The sequence below is a fragment of the Gekko japonicus genome, unplaced genomic scaffold, assembly GCF_001447785.1.
Source record: "Gekko japonicus isolate JY-2015 unplaced genomic scaffold, Gekko_japonicus_V1.1 scaffold3, whole genome shotgun sequence".
Taxonomy (NCBI): Eukaryota; Metazoa; Chordata; class Lepidosauria; order Squamata; family Gekkonidae; genus Gekko; species Gekko japonicus.
Genome location: NW_015170887.1, coordinates 2,300,549 through 2,316,061, shown reverse-complemented (window position 1 = coordinate 2,316,061; position 15,513 = coordinate 2,300,549). Strand labels below are relative to the sequence as shown.

The 15,513-nt window shown below is 48.1% G+C and overlaps 1 protein-coding gene across 1 annotated transcript in view; it reads left to right on the top strand.

Annotated features, from left to right (window-relative positions):
• The first annotated feature begins 5,804 nt into the window (after window positions 1-5,804).
• Window positions 5,805-15,513, top strand: part of SPTLC2 (serine palmitoyltransferase long chain base subunit 2) — a 117,361-nt gene continuing 107,652 nt past the window's right edge. The window contains exon 1 of the mRNA XM_015418342.1: window positions 5,805-6,014. Coding sequence (XP_015273828.1) covers window positions 5,883-6,014 — 132 coding nt within the window. The 5' untranslated portion in view covers window positions 5,805-5,882. The remainder of the gene's footprint in view (window positions 6,015-15,513) is intronic.

Sequence of the window (15,513 nt, the reverse complement as noted above, 5' to 3'; positions counted from 1 at the left end):
GAGAGAGAGAGAGAGAGAGAGAGAGAGAGAGAGAGGTCCTTTCCACATTTGCCTGCCACTCCGGATTTTCTCAGTGTTTGAGTCAAGGCAATTCAGGTCTATGGCAAAACAGCATCCAAATAACCCAGGGCAACAGCAGGCTGAAACCGGGCTGACCACTGAAGGGAGGTAATGCAATGCAGAATGGGGGGAAAACCCAAAACAAAAAGAAGGTTGAACTCAATTTTAGTGCAGAATTGGAGGACACCACTGTGAACATGGATTAAAAGGAGAGTGCAGAAAGAGTCCTGTCTTTAAGGCCAAAAATGTTTTATTTCAGGCGAGAGAGAAAGAGAGAGAGTCCTGTCTTTAAGACAAAAAAACATTTTATTCCTGATATATGAGACAAAGAGACAGACAGACAGACAGACAGACAGACACTCCTGTGTTTAAGACCAACAACGTTTTACTCCAGGTATAAGCTTTTGTAGGCAAGCACACGTCTTCTTTGGAGGGTGGAGGGGGAAGGAAAGAGCCAGAGAGAGCATTCCAGAGAGATGGGGGGAGTCCCCTGGGGAGAGTTCCCCCATTCCATTTCTCACAGATGGGGGGGGGAACCTAACAGTACAGTTTGCATTCCTTATTAGTGAAAGGGGGAGTATAGCAGCACCTTAATGACTAACAAAATTTGTGTTCTGGTCCAAAAATAGCCCTGCTAAGAAGTAAACCTAATGAGCTCAGTGGCACTTACTTGCTGGTAAATTTGCATAGCCTTGCAGCCTTAAAGTACTTAATAGTTATAAAGGACCTGCAGTCACCAGAGCTGTGCAAACAATAAAAATTGAAAGCAGACACCCCGTCCACATGCTGCCCTCCAAAGGACCCCCTGCCTTCAAACTCTCCAGCCTTTCTTCCCATCATGACACCCACCCAATCTCTTTTTCACTTTTCTTCAGAAGGTTCAGTCCTGCCACCATCCACTCCCACAGTTATCTGGAACCAATACAGGAAGCTGACTTAATTGACCACAAAACTTCCTTCTTTTCCAGATTTCTTCAGTAGAGCCAATAGGATTTCTCCATGAGCCTCCTACCTGGCTGCTGAGTGATAGCTTTCGTTCTTTTCAAGCCTTGTTGGCTGCGATGGAGAACAAGCAGATGGGGTTGTCAGTGCTTTATCAAGCCACGAAGGAAAGAAAGAATACACACATGGAACTTACCTGTGGTGGTTACAGGCTTTCTTAATTAGAAAATAACGGACTTTTATATGTCCAGTACCTTCTCTGTTTACTGGACAGAAAGGGGAAATATTGGACTGTTGTGTTCAAAACTGGACACCTGAGAACCCTACTTAGGCAGTAGAATAATCTTGCCACCTTTTTCTCCTCCTGCCCCAAGCTAAAGATAAAATGGAGATTATCAGCCACACTACAGTTGCAGGTTCCCAGTCTGCAATTTCATTTAGATGCATTGCAGGGGCCCAGTTCTCATTGGGACCGCATCACAGGGGGATGAGGGGCTCATGCTTCTCTTGTACTATTTTCTTTAGCTTAAATGGCGCCGGGAGCATTGTTTGCACTGTCGGGAGGCTGCATATGCAAGCATTCAGCATATGTGCACCCCCATAGGACAAATAACTCTCCCAGTATCATTAGGGCTCAGGAAATCTGGGGGAGGGGAAGCCCTGCCTCCCCTGCCAATGTGGTCCTGATCAGAACTGAGCCCCTGCAGCATTTCCAACTTGAATTGCAAAAGTTGAAAACCAGGAACTCACAGCTGCTAGTATGGCTCCTAGTCCCCATGGCAAACTTGTGTAACATGCAGTCTGGCCCTGATAGCAGCAGGCTTCAGTTTTGAAGGACCCTGACCAAGATGTCCTTCAGTTGTTCACCCCATTAAGCACTACCACGCACCATCCTCCTCCACTCCATCTGCCTGTCCAATGTACAAATGTGCATGCATGCAGACATCCCTAATAATGGGGAAATTGTCTCTGAAGGCCCATCACCAGCTAGAGACATTTCCACCAGCAATTAAGAAGTCACCTGTGACATCTCTGGGGCCTTTTAGTCAATCTGCCATTAGGAGATGATCCCTGAAGGCCCATCACCAGCTAGAGATATTTCCACCAGCAAGTAAGAAGTCACTTGTGACATCCCTGGGGCCTTTTAGTCAATTTCCTAATAATTGGTGCCTATTGAGAAAACAGCTCTTGCCTGGATAGCCCAGGCTAGCCTGATCCCATCAGATCCCGGAAGCTAAGGAAGGTTGGCCCAGACTAGTATTTGGATGGATGACTCCCAAGGAATACCAGGCTTGCAATGTGTAGGCAGGCAATGACAAACCACCTCTGAACATCTCTTTTGAGACAACATCCACAGCCTCAGTCAGAGGTTCCCCTCCTCTACCCAAAATCCTGACACTGGCTCTGCATAGGGCAGGGTAAGGTGTGGGAAAATATCCCAAAATAAAATAAAATGAACTTTTTTTTTGGCACTATAGGAGAATTAGGTACAGACTGAGGCTTGGATCCAACAGATCATTTAAAGGGACAGAAAGATTTCTACCCACAGAGTTTTACATTCTTGCCTTTCTTCCGTCACTAAGACAAAGCCCCACTCCCCGAACAGAAATCCTTCCACCTGCAGAAATGTTCCATAGGATGCAAGCCTGTGGTATCTAAATATTACCTTAGTGCTCTGGCACAGTTTTCCTGTGTGTTTTTCCCCACGTGGTGTTGTAATGTTTATAAGCTCACTAGGATACAGGTCCTTAAGATAAGAACATACGAGAAGCCATGTTGGATCAGGGTGGCTAATGGCCCATTCAGTCCAACACTCTGTCACACAGCAAGGCCGCATTATGACTTTTGTGGGCCGTCCCACCATAATAATATCAATATTAAAGTTATTTTTGATATAACTTTAAATACTTCAACTTTTTTGTTGTTTTAGGCAAAATTTCATGGGCCCTAAAATTTCATTATTTTCTGATGTGAGAAAAAATTAAAACATTTTCTTCAACTCTATAAGTTCATTTCCCTCCTGATTTTAAAAGTATCATGGGCCCTAGGCACTGTGCCTACTGTACCTAATGGATAAGTCAGCCCTGTCACACAGTGGTCAAAACCCAGGTGCAATCAGGAGGTCCACTGTGGAGCCGGAACTCCAGAAGCCCTTCCATGGTTGCCCCTCAAGCACCAAGAATACAGAGCATCACTGCTCCAGACATAGTGTTCCATCTATACCTTGTGGCTGATGGACCCCGGCTCTACATCTTTATCCGATCCCCTCTTGAAGCTTATAGCCACCGCCGCTACTGCCTGCAGCAGTGAATTCCATATCTTAACTACTCTTTGGGTAAAGAAATCCTTCCTTTTATGTTTAATAGAAAACTGGCACATACATATTATACTTGTTAATTAGGTAATATTTATTAAATAGGCATTGCTGCAGTGTAATGCTTTACTGAAAGTAACTTCCCCCCCACAGCTACTGGAGGTGATAACATGAATGAATGTTAGCATTAGGAAAAGCATTCTAGGCAGGAACCTGGTAATGCCATGCCTGAATTTATAGGACTGTTGTGGTGCAACAGAGAATCCTGCCAAACAATTGACAACTGTGCAAACTGAGTAGCTGGTGGGGATGACAGGGGAGTGGACCCAGGATTTATTCCCATCCTTCTTGCTCCCAAATGGTTGGCACAATGATCACCAGTTTCCTAACTGGAGTATGCATGCACAGTGCCAGCATGTGGATTGGTAAGGGAATATGCAGTTTCAGTTTGTGAAGAAGATGCAATCAGTTGGCAGAATATGCCTGAATAACTGGGAGGTATCCAGTTGGGTCAGAACCATATACAGACTTTTCTGAAAGGTATCGATGGCTTACCTTAATAAAGAAGGACCCTTCCTGGTTAGGCATATGACAATGTTAAAGGAAGGGGGTGCACCTCAGAAGTGTATAAAGGTTGGTGGTACCCTAAGAAAAAAGCTCTTCTGTACCTATCTCTATGGGTTTTTTTCTTGGTTCTGTTCTTCTTGGCTTCTCTTTTGCTCTGTTGGGAGGGTATAGGATGACCATCTAAAATATTCAAGCCCAGCTACTGCAAGAAGAGAACTGACCAATGTGTTTTGTTTGCTTGATCTTGGAAACTGTAGATGATTAGACGTTAACATTAATCTTTTCACTATTCAGGCTCAGTGTTGTGATACGCCAGTGAAGATAAAGGCATTTTAAAGGTGCTTCATCAATAAGAAAATAAAGGGATTCTGTAATATTGATACTTCTGCATTTCCTTTGATGCCAAATATCATTTATGCATGAAATAAGATCTGATATTCAGTGAAGAATTAAGTATTTAAAAATGCTAAGTTTGGGTATAGCTTATTTTCCAAGTTTTATGCACTTTCTCACTCACTGCAAGTACAAAAGATCCAGACATTTATCCAAATTGGGGCTGAGAATAAAAATCCCACAATTACAATGGCTTACATAGGTGCTCTGACAACCTTCAGAGGATCATTTTTTAATAATTGGTGTCTACTGAGAAAACATACACAGCCATTAAACTTTACCATTATTTTGTCATAAACCCTGGCTTCCCCGAGGCATCCCATTTTCTGCCAAGTGCATAGTTCACACCTCACAGCAACAAGGATTACACACATTTGGCAACCTGAATGCTCCAATGTTAAAAGAGAGAAGGGGAAAACCATTCATAATTTTACAAATTTCTGTCATGAGAAGGGGAAAACCAAACATTTCATTCATAATTTTACAAATTTCTGTCATGATATACGTCCCTTCATTCTTTGTCACCACTGATGCAGTTCCATAATTTTAAGTCCACTCCTCCACATACTTTCCTAGGAGTAAACCCCATTGAATAGACTTGAGTAGAACTGCATAGGATAACAATGCTAGATTCTGGCGATTATGGTTTTTAAGGAGGCCTGCCTGGCAAGACAGGCAAAGCACAGAAGAGACACAGAATTAAGTTGTCTCATCCCATCAACTCTGTGCTCACAATGTAACCAGATTCTATGGATATTTTCTTAGAAGTCCTAATGGGCCAGGCAGGATTTGCAAGCCTCCATTTGGCGTCCCCCTACATAGCTGAGCCAAACCTCCCGTCTTGTGCCCCAAAAGCGTATCCCTAACGACACCACAGATTGCCTTCTCCATAACCACTACAATGGTTAGCTGGATTTACCCAGGTGTTCACAGCGCAATCCTATGGAGTTACTCCATTCTAAACCCATGGCTCTTAAAGTGATTTCGCACAGAATAAGATCCAGAAAAGCCCCCTTTGGGATCTTCCGCATTCTCTCTCACTTTTTTTTTTGTCACTCGTCTGTCCCTATTGTTTTGGGTCGCCCCGCCCCTTCCCATAAATGCTTTGCTCGCCCTGGGACTACCAGAGAGAGCAAAACACATGGGGAGGGGATCTTGAAGCAATAGGAACACACAAGTGATGAAAATCAGACTGTGAGACCGGGATATAAACACCCCCAACCCTCGGAGTATCAACACCGCTTTCTGACAACCTCGGCCTACCAGCTGTATGCCAACACCACTTTCGCGGAACTAGCTATTAGGCCTGACTCCCCTCTCTTGCCTCCCTGCCGAATGAATGCTTCACTCCTCCCCCTTCCATCCCCCCCCCCCCATCTGGATCCCTCCGCCGCTTATAGGCTGGTCAACCTTCTGCCTTCTCTCTCACCCGGACGAAGCGTGTTCGTAGTAATTTGCACAGTCCCCGCCCATCGAGGTGATGTCATGGCCTCTGATTGGTGGACGCTTCCGCCTGGGTTTCCGGTGCGAGAGAGCAGCAGGGCAGGGCGCCGAGGGTGGGTTGTCGGCTGCTGCTGTCGCTGCTGTCGCGGTCGGAGCCGGCAGGATGAAGCAGGGCCCCGGAAAACTAGGCGGGAAGCCCCGTGTCAACGGCTGCAGCCTCACCCAGAACGGCGGCCTGAAGAACGGCGGCCTGAAGAACGGCTACGTGCGAGGCGCTGCCGACGCCCACAGCCAGGTAAGGCGGCCAGCGAGGCTGTGGTGAGGCACTCCCGGCCCGGGTGGCCACTCCCGGTCCCAGGGCGGTTCTCTATGTCCAGCATGGGGCGAAGCTCCAGGTGCCGCTCGAGGAAGGGGAGCCGTGCCGCCCACGCGGCGGGTAGGGCAATGGAAGGAAGGGTGGCCTTGAGCGGCCAGCTCTCGGCTTCGTCCTGCCGGGCACTGCCGAAGGAGACCCGCCGGTCTCAAGCTTGATGCTTCCCCCCGCTAGCCCGCCCGCGGGGTTTTTTTTTTTTTTTTGGAAGTCGTCTGAGGAAAAAGAGGCCGTGCACTTTTCCTCCTTCCTCTCTTCCCCCCCCCCTTCCTTTCCCCTTTCCGGTCTCCGAGCCCAGGCTGTTCGCAGACGTCGCCAGTGACACACACGCAGCCCAGCTTCAGAAGGATCCGGGTCCAGCCCTGCCCTTTTACAAGCCATTGACATCCAAGAAGGGGAGAGTGTGCCTGACCCCGTTTGTTGCCTGTCTCTTGCTCACAGTGGCGGACTATCCGCTTTTGCATGCGGGAGGCTCCCGGCTTCAGTCACTGGCGTCTCCAGGTAGCAAGGGTTGGAAGCCACCTTTCTCTGCTGGAGAGAGTTTTGCTGCCAGCCTGAGTAGTCAGTACTGCCTACTGGGGTCACATCCCTGTGGGCTTGCAGATCGCTTTTACCCGAGTCATATTTCCTCCTAAGTTTGTTTTTCATCTGAGTGTGTGGCTTGGAGAATACTTTTACTGATCTTGCCTGGCATTTATAGGGTAGGGGGTGACTTAGACTGGGACAAGAGCAGAACCACTCCTGAAGTACTAAGGCCATTTTTTCCTTTTTAATAAAACACACATACACACACACAAAAAATACTTATGCAGCTTTTTTAGCAGAGTTTTTCAGTGTATGGGATTGAGGACAGGGCTTTGAGAAGAGGTCAGGGTCAGTTGCACCCATACCACACCCAGGAATACAAATACTGGGCAAGTTGGTTGGGTGATTAGTAGAAGCCTTATCCCAAGCCACATATTCAAATGAAGGAAGTCTTGGTATAGGAAGCTAAGGCAGTCCTAGGTTTGTGAAATAGTCCAGGAGGAGGAGGGAAGGAATAATAGTTAAGAAGGGGGGCCTGGTTTTTGGCAGGGAAATGGTGGTGGTGGTGGAGGGCTACTGGGTTACCCATATATGTAACTTATTACTAAATTCAGGCTTTGTACTAGAAGACTGGAAAGTAGCAAATGTTAACACCAATTTTTAAAAAGGGGTCCAGAAGTGAACCAGGAAAGTACAAGCCAGTTAGCCTAATATCTGTACGAGGCAGATTACTAGAACCTATAATCAGAAATTGAATTATTAGGCACATAGAGGAACAAAGCCTTCTGAGGGGAAATCAGCATGGCTTCTGCAAAAGGAAGTCCTGCCTCACCAACCTTTTTGGAGTTCTTTGAGAAAGTGAATAAGTATGTACACTACAGTGACCCAGTGGACTATTATATGCTTGGACTTTCAGAAGAATTTTAAGAAGGTACCTTACCAAAGTAATGGAATAAGAGAATAGGTTCTCTTATGGATTAAAAATTGGTTAAATCATAGGAAGCAAAGACTAGAAATAAATGGACAGTTCTCACTAGGGTGTCCAAGTTGTATCGGCGCTGGAGTGGGGGACTCCAGTGCCGCTCTGGGAGTGTGTGCGTAAAGTTTTCCCTCGGATGGTTGTGGCTCCGTGCCCGGCGTGGTCACGTCACTTCACTTCTGGGTGACGTGCACGTCGTGTGCTGTGGGGGTGGGGTTTCCCCCAGGGCCCGATCCGCCCGGTGTGGTCGCGTCACTTCCGGGTGACGTGCACATCGTGTGCTTTGGTGGTGGGGTTCCCCCCGGGGCCCGATCCGCCAGCGGCGGGGAATGGGCCTCCCCCCCGGGGGGACTTGGCAAGCCTAGTTCTCACAGTGGAGTGAAGTATGCAGTGGGGTCCAACAAAAATAGTTATTGGGATCAGTACTATTTAATTTAATTCATAAATGTTCTGGAATGAGGGGTGAGTGATATTGTGACCAAGTTTTCAAGTGACATAAAAATATTCAGGATGGTGAAAACCAAGGATGACGGTGAAGACCTCCAGGAAGATCTACACAAATTGAGTGAGTGGGCAACAATGTGGTAGTTGTTCAGTGTTGTTAAGCTTAAAGTGATGCACATCAAGTATAGGCTAATGAGGTCTGAGCTTGCTGAGACTGAGAGAAAGATTTTTGGGTTATAGTAGATAGCTCAATGAAAGTGTCAGCCCAGTTTGCTGTAGCAGTAAAAATGGCAAACTGTGTGTTGCGGGATTATTAGGAAAGGGACAGAAAATAAAATGGCTGATCTTAAAACGTCTCTGTATAAATTTATGGTGTGGGCTCATTTGGAATACTGTGTCCAATTCTAGTCACCATATCTCAAAAGGGACATTGCAGAACTGAAAAAAGCACAGAAGAGGGCAACCAAGATAATTAGGGGATTGGAGCACCTGCCTTATGAGGAAAGAGTCTGGATCTTTTCAGTTTAGAAAAGAAAGGACTACTGGGCAACATTAGGTTTATAAAATTATGCATGGGGTGGAGAGAATTGAGAAAGATAACTTTTTCTCCCACTCCTGAAATACTACAACGTGAGGGCATCCAGTGAAGTTGATGGGCAGTAGATTCAGGGCAAACAAAAGGAAATACTTTACACAGTGAGTGACTAAAATGTGGAATTTGCTGCCAGAGGCATAGATGGATTTAAAAGGGGTTTGGATAGATACATGGAGGATAGCCAAGGCCAGCTCGCTCACTAGGCGAACTAGGTGCTCGCCTAGAGCACGCCGGCCCTTAGGGGCACCAAACTGGCACCTGGCTCCCCCGCCAAAAGCCCTGCAACTTTCTTGACGGGGTGGGTGACTGCCGTGCGCTGACGGGTCTTTCAGTGCGCTCAGAAGCGCAGCCGTCCTCCTCTTGGAGGAGCAGGAGCCACTGGGCTCCCCACCCCCAGGAATTAGTGGTTAGGAGCGCAGACTCTAATCTGGGTGACCCGGGTTGGATTCCCCCACTCCTCCTCTACATGCAACTGCTGGCGTGGCCTTGGCTCAGTCACAAGTTCTCTCAGAGCTGTTCTCTCAAGGGCAGTCCTCGAAAGAGCTCTCTCAGCCCCACCGACCTCACAACCTTTCAGATTTTGTGTTGTTCATTCTTCCTAAAATGCGTTTATGTTTGAAAATTGGGGGGCTCACGGGGGGGGGGGCACCAGAAGGTATCCTTGCCTAGTGTGCAAAAAAAACTGGGGCTGGCCCTGAATAGGTCTATCAATAGCTACTAGCCATGGTGACCATGGAGCCTCCAGGTTCAGAGGGAGTAAACATCTGAACCTCAGTGTTGGGAGGCAACATCCAGGGAAGACCTTTGCCTCTGTGTCCTGTTGTTGACTATCCAGACAAACTGATGGCCACTGTGTAAGATGGGATGCTGGACTAGATGGACCACTGGTCTGATTGAGCAGGGCACTTCTTATGTTCTTATGACTTCTGGGTAGTGAGAAGTAGCAAGGTTTATATGAAAACAATTGTTCTGAGCTGTTTGAAGGTTATGGTGTACAAACTCTGGGATTTTGCGACTCTGGCAGTACTCATCAAGAGATGCACATACAGTACTCTGCTTTTGTATACATGCCTTATAGGAGCAGGCCACCAGGATTCAAGGGAGGAAGGGAAGATTGTGTTTCTGTTTTTTGGGATATAGGGAGTGGAGAGGAGTTGTGGGAATGGGGGGTTGAGAAATAGGAGTAATCTTATCTATATTAGCATTTATCAAGTCACAGGATGATGTAGGGTAAGTGCCCACTAATATACCAACATCTTAATACTTTCATTTCAGTTCATATCTGCAGAATGTGTAATTTCTACATTTTGCTGCAACTTTTAATGGCAGTTTACATTCAAGTGAAATGAATTAGAGGCTTTCTGATCAGTGGGAATAGCTTGGAATGGTTTAAAGGTCCTTACTCAGTTCTTACTTCATATGAGATGAAGTCAATGGTAGTCATGCTAGTTAACTTACAGAATCTAGATTGTACAGTTTGGAGCCATAACATGTTCTACAGTGTGAGGAGATGCAACTTGGAGTTGGTGAGGCTTTTTTGTTTTATGTTTTCCTCTTCATAGAACTAAAAAGAACTTTAGTGTCAGCCACCATAGGCTCTTTTTAGCAGAAAGGTGTTGGCAGTAAAAATTAATGCTAGAAGTTTGCAGTCAAAATTGACTAGTTCAAATCAATATGCACTATTGCAGCACAGATTGACTTTTTTGTTTGTACTGTGTACAGTTCTGGTTACCGCACATCAAAAAGGATATTATAGCAGTGGAAAAAGTGCAGAAAAGGGCAACTAGAATGATAAAAGGGTTGGAACACATTCCATATGAGGAAAGGTTAAGGAGCTTGGGGCTCTTTAGCTTGGAGAAACAAGGACTGAGGGTTGACATGATCTAGGTTTACAAGATTATGCATGGGATAGAGCAAGTAGAAAAAGAAGTACTTTTCTCCCTTTCTCACAATACAAGAACTCGTGGGCACTCCATGAAATTGCTGAACACTCAGGTTAGAACAGATAAAAGGAAGTACTACTTCACCCAAAGAGTTAACACAAGGAATTCACTGCCACAGGAGGTGGCGGGGGCTACAAGCATGGACAGCTTCAAGTGGGAATTAGATAAACATATGGAGCAGAAGTCCATCAGTGGCTATTAGCCACAAGGTATAGAGAAAAAACTCAAGATGACGGCGCCGTGGGGCGTTTGTGCTTGCGCTCCCGCGGGGAAAAACTGGAAATGAGCTGGAATACAGCGTCAATGCGACTTACAACTGGCTGAGCAAGCTCTAGAAAGAGAGTGGACTGTCGGCATAGGGAGAAGGTTGTAACATCTCCCGCTCCAGCGTGACATAAATCAACTATATTGATTAAAACATCTTGGCCCGGCCTACTGGTGCAAGCTCTGCAGGACCTCGGGCTACCATGGGGGAGTGGTCGGCTGTGGCGTTTTGGAGCTGTGGCTGACGCGGCGGCCTACGAGCGATGGTGGAGCTCTCGGCAGAGCCGGACCCGTGGGGCTGGTGGAGACGCCTGGAGACTGCTGGTGGGGCCTGGGGATGGCCGATGGGGCGTTTGGTGGCGGCGGTGGCAACAAGTCCGTGGCGGTGGGTAGAGACACTGGCGGAGACGCCTGGGGCGGACCTTCCCTCCCGGGGGCCCCTAGTTGGCTGGTGGCGGGCCGTGGGCCGGCGCTGCTTCTGGTGTAACCGGGCAATGAGGTGCGCCGGGCGGGTGAGTGGAGCGACCCGTTGAGCCGACTGGGAGGAGAGGAAAAAAGACGGGGGACGAGGCTCGCCCCTCGGCTTCCGGGTCCGCAGAAGAGGATCGAGCACAGTGGCCCTGTGAAAGGGGGTGAAGATCGGAGGACTCCTCCCCTAAGTTGTGGAGGGAGCTCAAGTAAAGGGCCTGGAGCGCTTGGAATGTGCGGGGGCCACAGAAAACTGGCACCCAGGGAGGGAAGCTGGGTCGCCTGCTGCAACTGGAATGAGATTTTAACTTGGGTTAGACTCGTGCCAATAGTAGCTCCTGTGGTGCGGATGTAAGGTGTGAGAATGGATGGAGATTTCTGGACTCTAGTGTCAGATGTTAAGGGTGAATGTTGATTGACAGGATAGAGGTAGATTGAGTTGGAGTGATTGCCAGGTTTTAGAGCTGAACTATCTAGGGAAGAATTAGGTTAGTACTGTTTAGCATTGTATTGGTTAGCAACCATTTTGTGAATGAATGTGTAATATTTTATTGGTTAGCACCATTCTGTGAATGGTTAGAATAATTACATACAGTTAGTAATGGTTCCCAGAAGGGTAGTTCAGGAGGTTGAGGATTGGGGATTTCCTGGTAAGGGTTTTATAGTAGAGTAATTAGTTGACATATTGCACATTAGAGAGCAAATAGGTTACATTTTGTACTAGGGAGTCAGATAGTGCGTAGAACAAGGAGCTGTTTGATTTGATTTGACGCTGTTGTAATCTGTCCTGGGTGGAGGAGCTGCCCAGTATAGCCAACACCAGAAGATTGTGGCAATGACAAAGACTGGCAGATACAGTAATGGTGCAGCAGATTCCGGTGCTCTTGGGGAGGGGAAAGTTTAGCGGTGGGTCTAGGCAGAAGACCAAGGGAAGGGCCCCGAGAAAAAGAATGGCTTGGTGCCCTTCCAGCCTGTGACCCATCCCGAGGGAGGTCAGCAGTGGGGCTAGGAAGATGAACCCCTCTCCGTCATTGGTGTTATGTAATGCCAGGTCCATCAACAACAAGATGACAGTCCTTCGGGACTTTGTCGTGGAACAACAAGTGGACCTGGTGTGCGTGACCAAGACCTGGGCACGGGATGGGGAGACTTGCTCTCTCCCAACTTGCCCCACCTGGGTTCTCGGTCTTACACCAATCGTGGACTAAGGGGCGGGGGGGAGGAGTGGCGATGTTCATTCGGGAGGCTTACTCCTTCAGGGCCCTCCCCTCACCGGAGATTGCAAGCATGGAGTGTGCTGGCCTGGTGCTGGGGACCAAGGAGAGCTTGGCTATCCGGCTAGTGTACCAACCGCCTAACGCACCGGCCAGTAGCCTGCCGTCCCTGCTGGAGGCCGTATCAGGCTGGGCACTGGAGCACCCCAGGCTTTTGGTCTTGGGTGACTTCAACGTCCATGCCGATGACGCAACCTCCAGCCGGGCTGCGGACCTGGTTTCGTCCATGGCAGCACTGGGGCTCTCCCAATTTGTATCGACCCCCACATCCGATAAGACGTTTATGAGATCCTATGAGATGGCAGTCAAAGCTGCTAAGAGAGAATTCTATGCAGCCACGATTGCGTCTGCAAGCTCACGCCCAGCCCAATTGTTTAGAATAATTCGGTCCTTGACAGTTCTGCCACAAGGCAGACAAAATAGTAGGGAATTGGATATTGGCTGTGAGGCTTTTGCGAGCTGGTTGCCCTTACTGACGATCTCCGGAGGCATCTGGATCAAGGCGGTGTGGCGGCACTGTTATTGTTAGATCTGTCGGCCGCGTTTGAGACGATTGACCATCAGTTGCTGACCCACCACCTCACCGATTTGGGGATACAGGGGCTGGCTCTTCAATGCCTTGCCTCTTTTCTCCAAGGTCGGGGACAGAGGGTGGCAATAGGGGAACAGCAGTCCCGTAGGCACCCACTGGAGTGCGGTGTACCTCAGGGGGTGGTGCTTTCCCCCTCTACATGCGCCCCCCTCGCAGAGATTTCCAGGAGGTATGGGCTTGGTTGTCATCAATATGCAGATGACACCCAGCTGTATCTGATGTTGGGCGGCCGGTCGGGCTCCAACCCAGAAGATCTGAACCGGGGATTACAGGCTGTGGCTGGGTGGCTCAGGCTGAGCCGGCTGAAACTAAACCCAGCGAATACGGAGGTCCTGTGCCTGAGTTGGAACGGTTCGGGGTGGGGGCTCCCTCTCCTGACCTTCGATGGGGTGCCTTTGGTGCAAGCGTTGGAGGTTAGGAGTTTGGGAGTGCTCCTGGATCCCTCCTTAACTATGGAGGCCCAGGTGGCAGCCACTGCCAGATCTACATTTTACCATCTGAGGCAGATTCGGCAGCTGGCTCCCTTCCTCGACTGCGATGACCTGGCTACAGTGATCCATGCGACGGTCACCTCAAGGCTAGACTACTGTAATGCTCTCTACATGGCGCTGCCTTTGGCGGAGATCCGGAAGCTGCAGCTAGTGCAGAATGCGGCAGCCAGGGTGGTGATGGGCCTCCCCAAGTGGGAGCACATCCGGCCTGGGTTGAAAGCGCTGCACTGGCTGCCAATAGCATACCGAGTCCGCTTCAAAGTGCTGGTACTTACCTTTAAAGCCCTTACATGGCCATGGTCCGACTTACCTGAGGGACTGCCTTTCCCCACATATACCCCCAAGAGCACTTCGGTCAGGGACCCAACATCGCCTGGTGATCCCAGGCCCCCAGGAGGTAAAGCTTGCTGCGACCAGGGCCAGATCTTTTTCAGTGGCGGCCCCCACCTGGTGGAACGAGCTCCCTTAGGAGATCAGGGCCCTGCGGGACCTTATGCAGTTCCGCAGGGCTTGCAAAACAGAGCTCTTCCGCCAGGCTTTTGCATAGGGGCCGCCGCTGCCACCACCACCAACGGTGGTGATACCATCGGGAAATAGGAATTGCCCTTGGAAGTTCCGCCACAAATTGCGTGGCATGGACAATGTGGGATTGGCCTGAACTATCTGCTGGACAGTGTCACCCCAACGGGGAGGATTTGAAGATGCCATCAAAAACCACTCAAGACCATCTTGTTTACAAAAAAAAGAACTTTATTATTGTTGTTATTATCCATGATTTTACTGTGGTTTTATGTATGGGCGCATGCCCCTTGTAAGCTGCCCTGAGCCCGCTTGCAGGGAGGGCGGGGTAAAAATGTCCAAATAAATATAAATAAAGAAATAGAATCAGTCTGGGGCAAGTGATGCACTGTATTCTTGGTGCTTGGGGGGGGGCAACAGTGGGAGGGCTTCTAGTGTCTTGGCCCCACTGCTGGACCTCCTGATGGCACCTGGTATTTTTAGCTACTGTGTGAGAGAATGTTGGACTGGATGGGCCATTGGTCTGATCCAACATTGGCTTCTCTTATGTTCTTATGTTTTTCACTTTGTTCTCTATTCTGCATCTATCCTTAAGCTGACTTATTTCTGAGCACCTCATCCTTTAATTTTTCTGCTTCTTGGGTCCTCATCTAGTCCTTATTCTGTCCCCAAGAGCTGCACATTGTTTGAAAGTTTGAGACTGTTCTCTAATGATGGGTGATCTGCAAATAGTCTGCAGTCTTTTTCCCATGAAGCTGTTTTTTTTTTTTTAATAAAGGTTTTATTGGCTCCCCTAAAAAGGGGAGGTATTTCGCTTAAAAGAAAAAAAGGGAGGGGTAGACAGTGGGAGAAAGAGAAAGCTGAGTGATATATAAACTGGTAAATTAAACTGTTAGTAATGTCCAATTAATCTTCTTGGGCTTCTTCTGTGTGTTGCCAAACTTCTTTTCTTAGTCCTGTTACATGTATTCTCTGTTAGTATGTTAGTAATGTTCCTTTGAATTTCTGTTAATAAAAAGGGTCTCTTCTGTGCACATTCAGAACCGCTTCTTGCGTGCTGGGTACTTTTACTATCGCTGACGTGGAGGAGCTTCCTCTGTTGTCTTCCTTCCGGCTTGTTAGATCCTCCTTCGGGTTGCTGTTAATACGCTCAGTTCATGTACTATAAATCCTCTTCCTTTCATGCCTCGGAGGTCCCCATTTTCGAGAATGGTATCAATTTCATTTTCGCTTTTAATTCGCTCCCAGACTCTCTATGGGTCCTCCTCGCAATTGTTGACTTATAAGCGCTTATCAGGCACTTTTCGCTGTCACAATTCCAACTTATCTT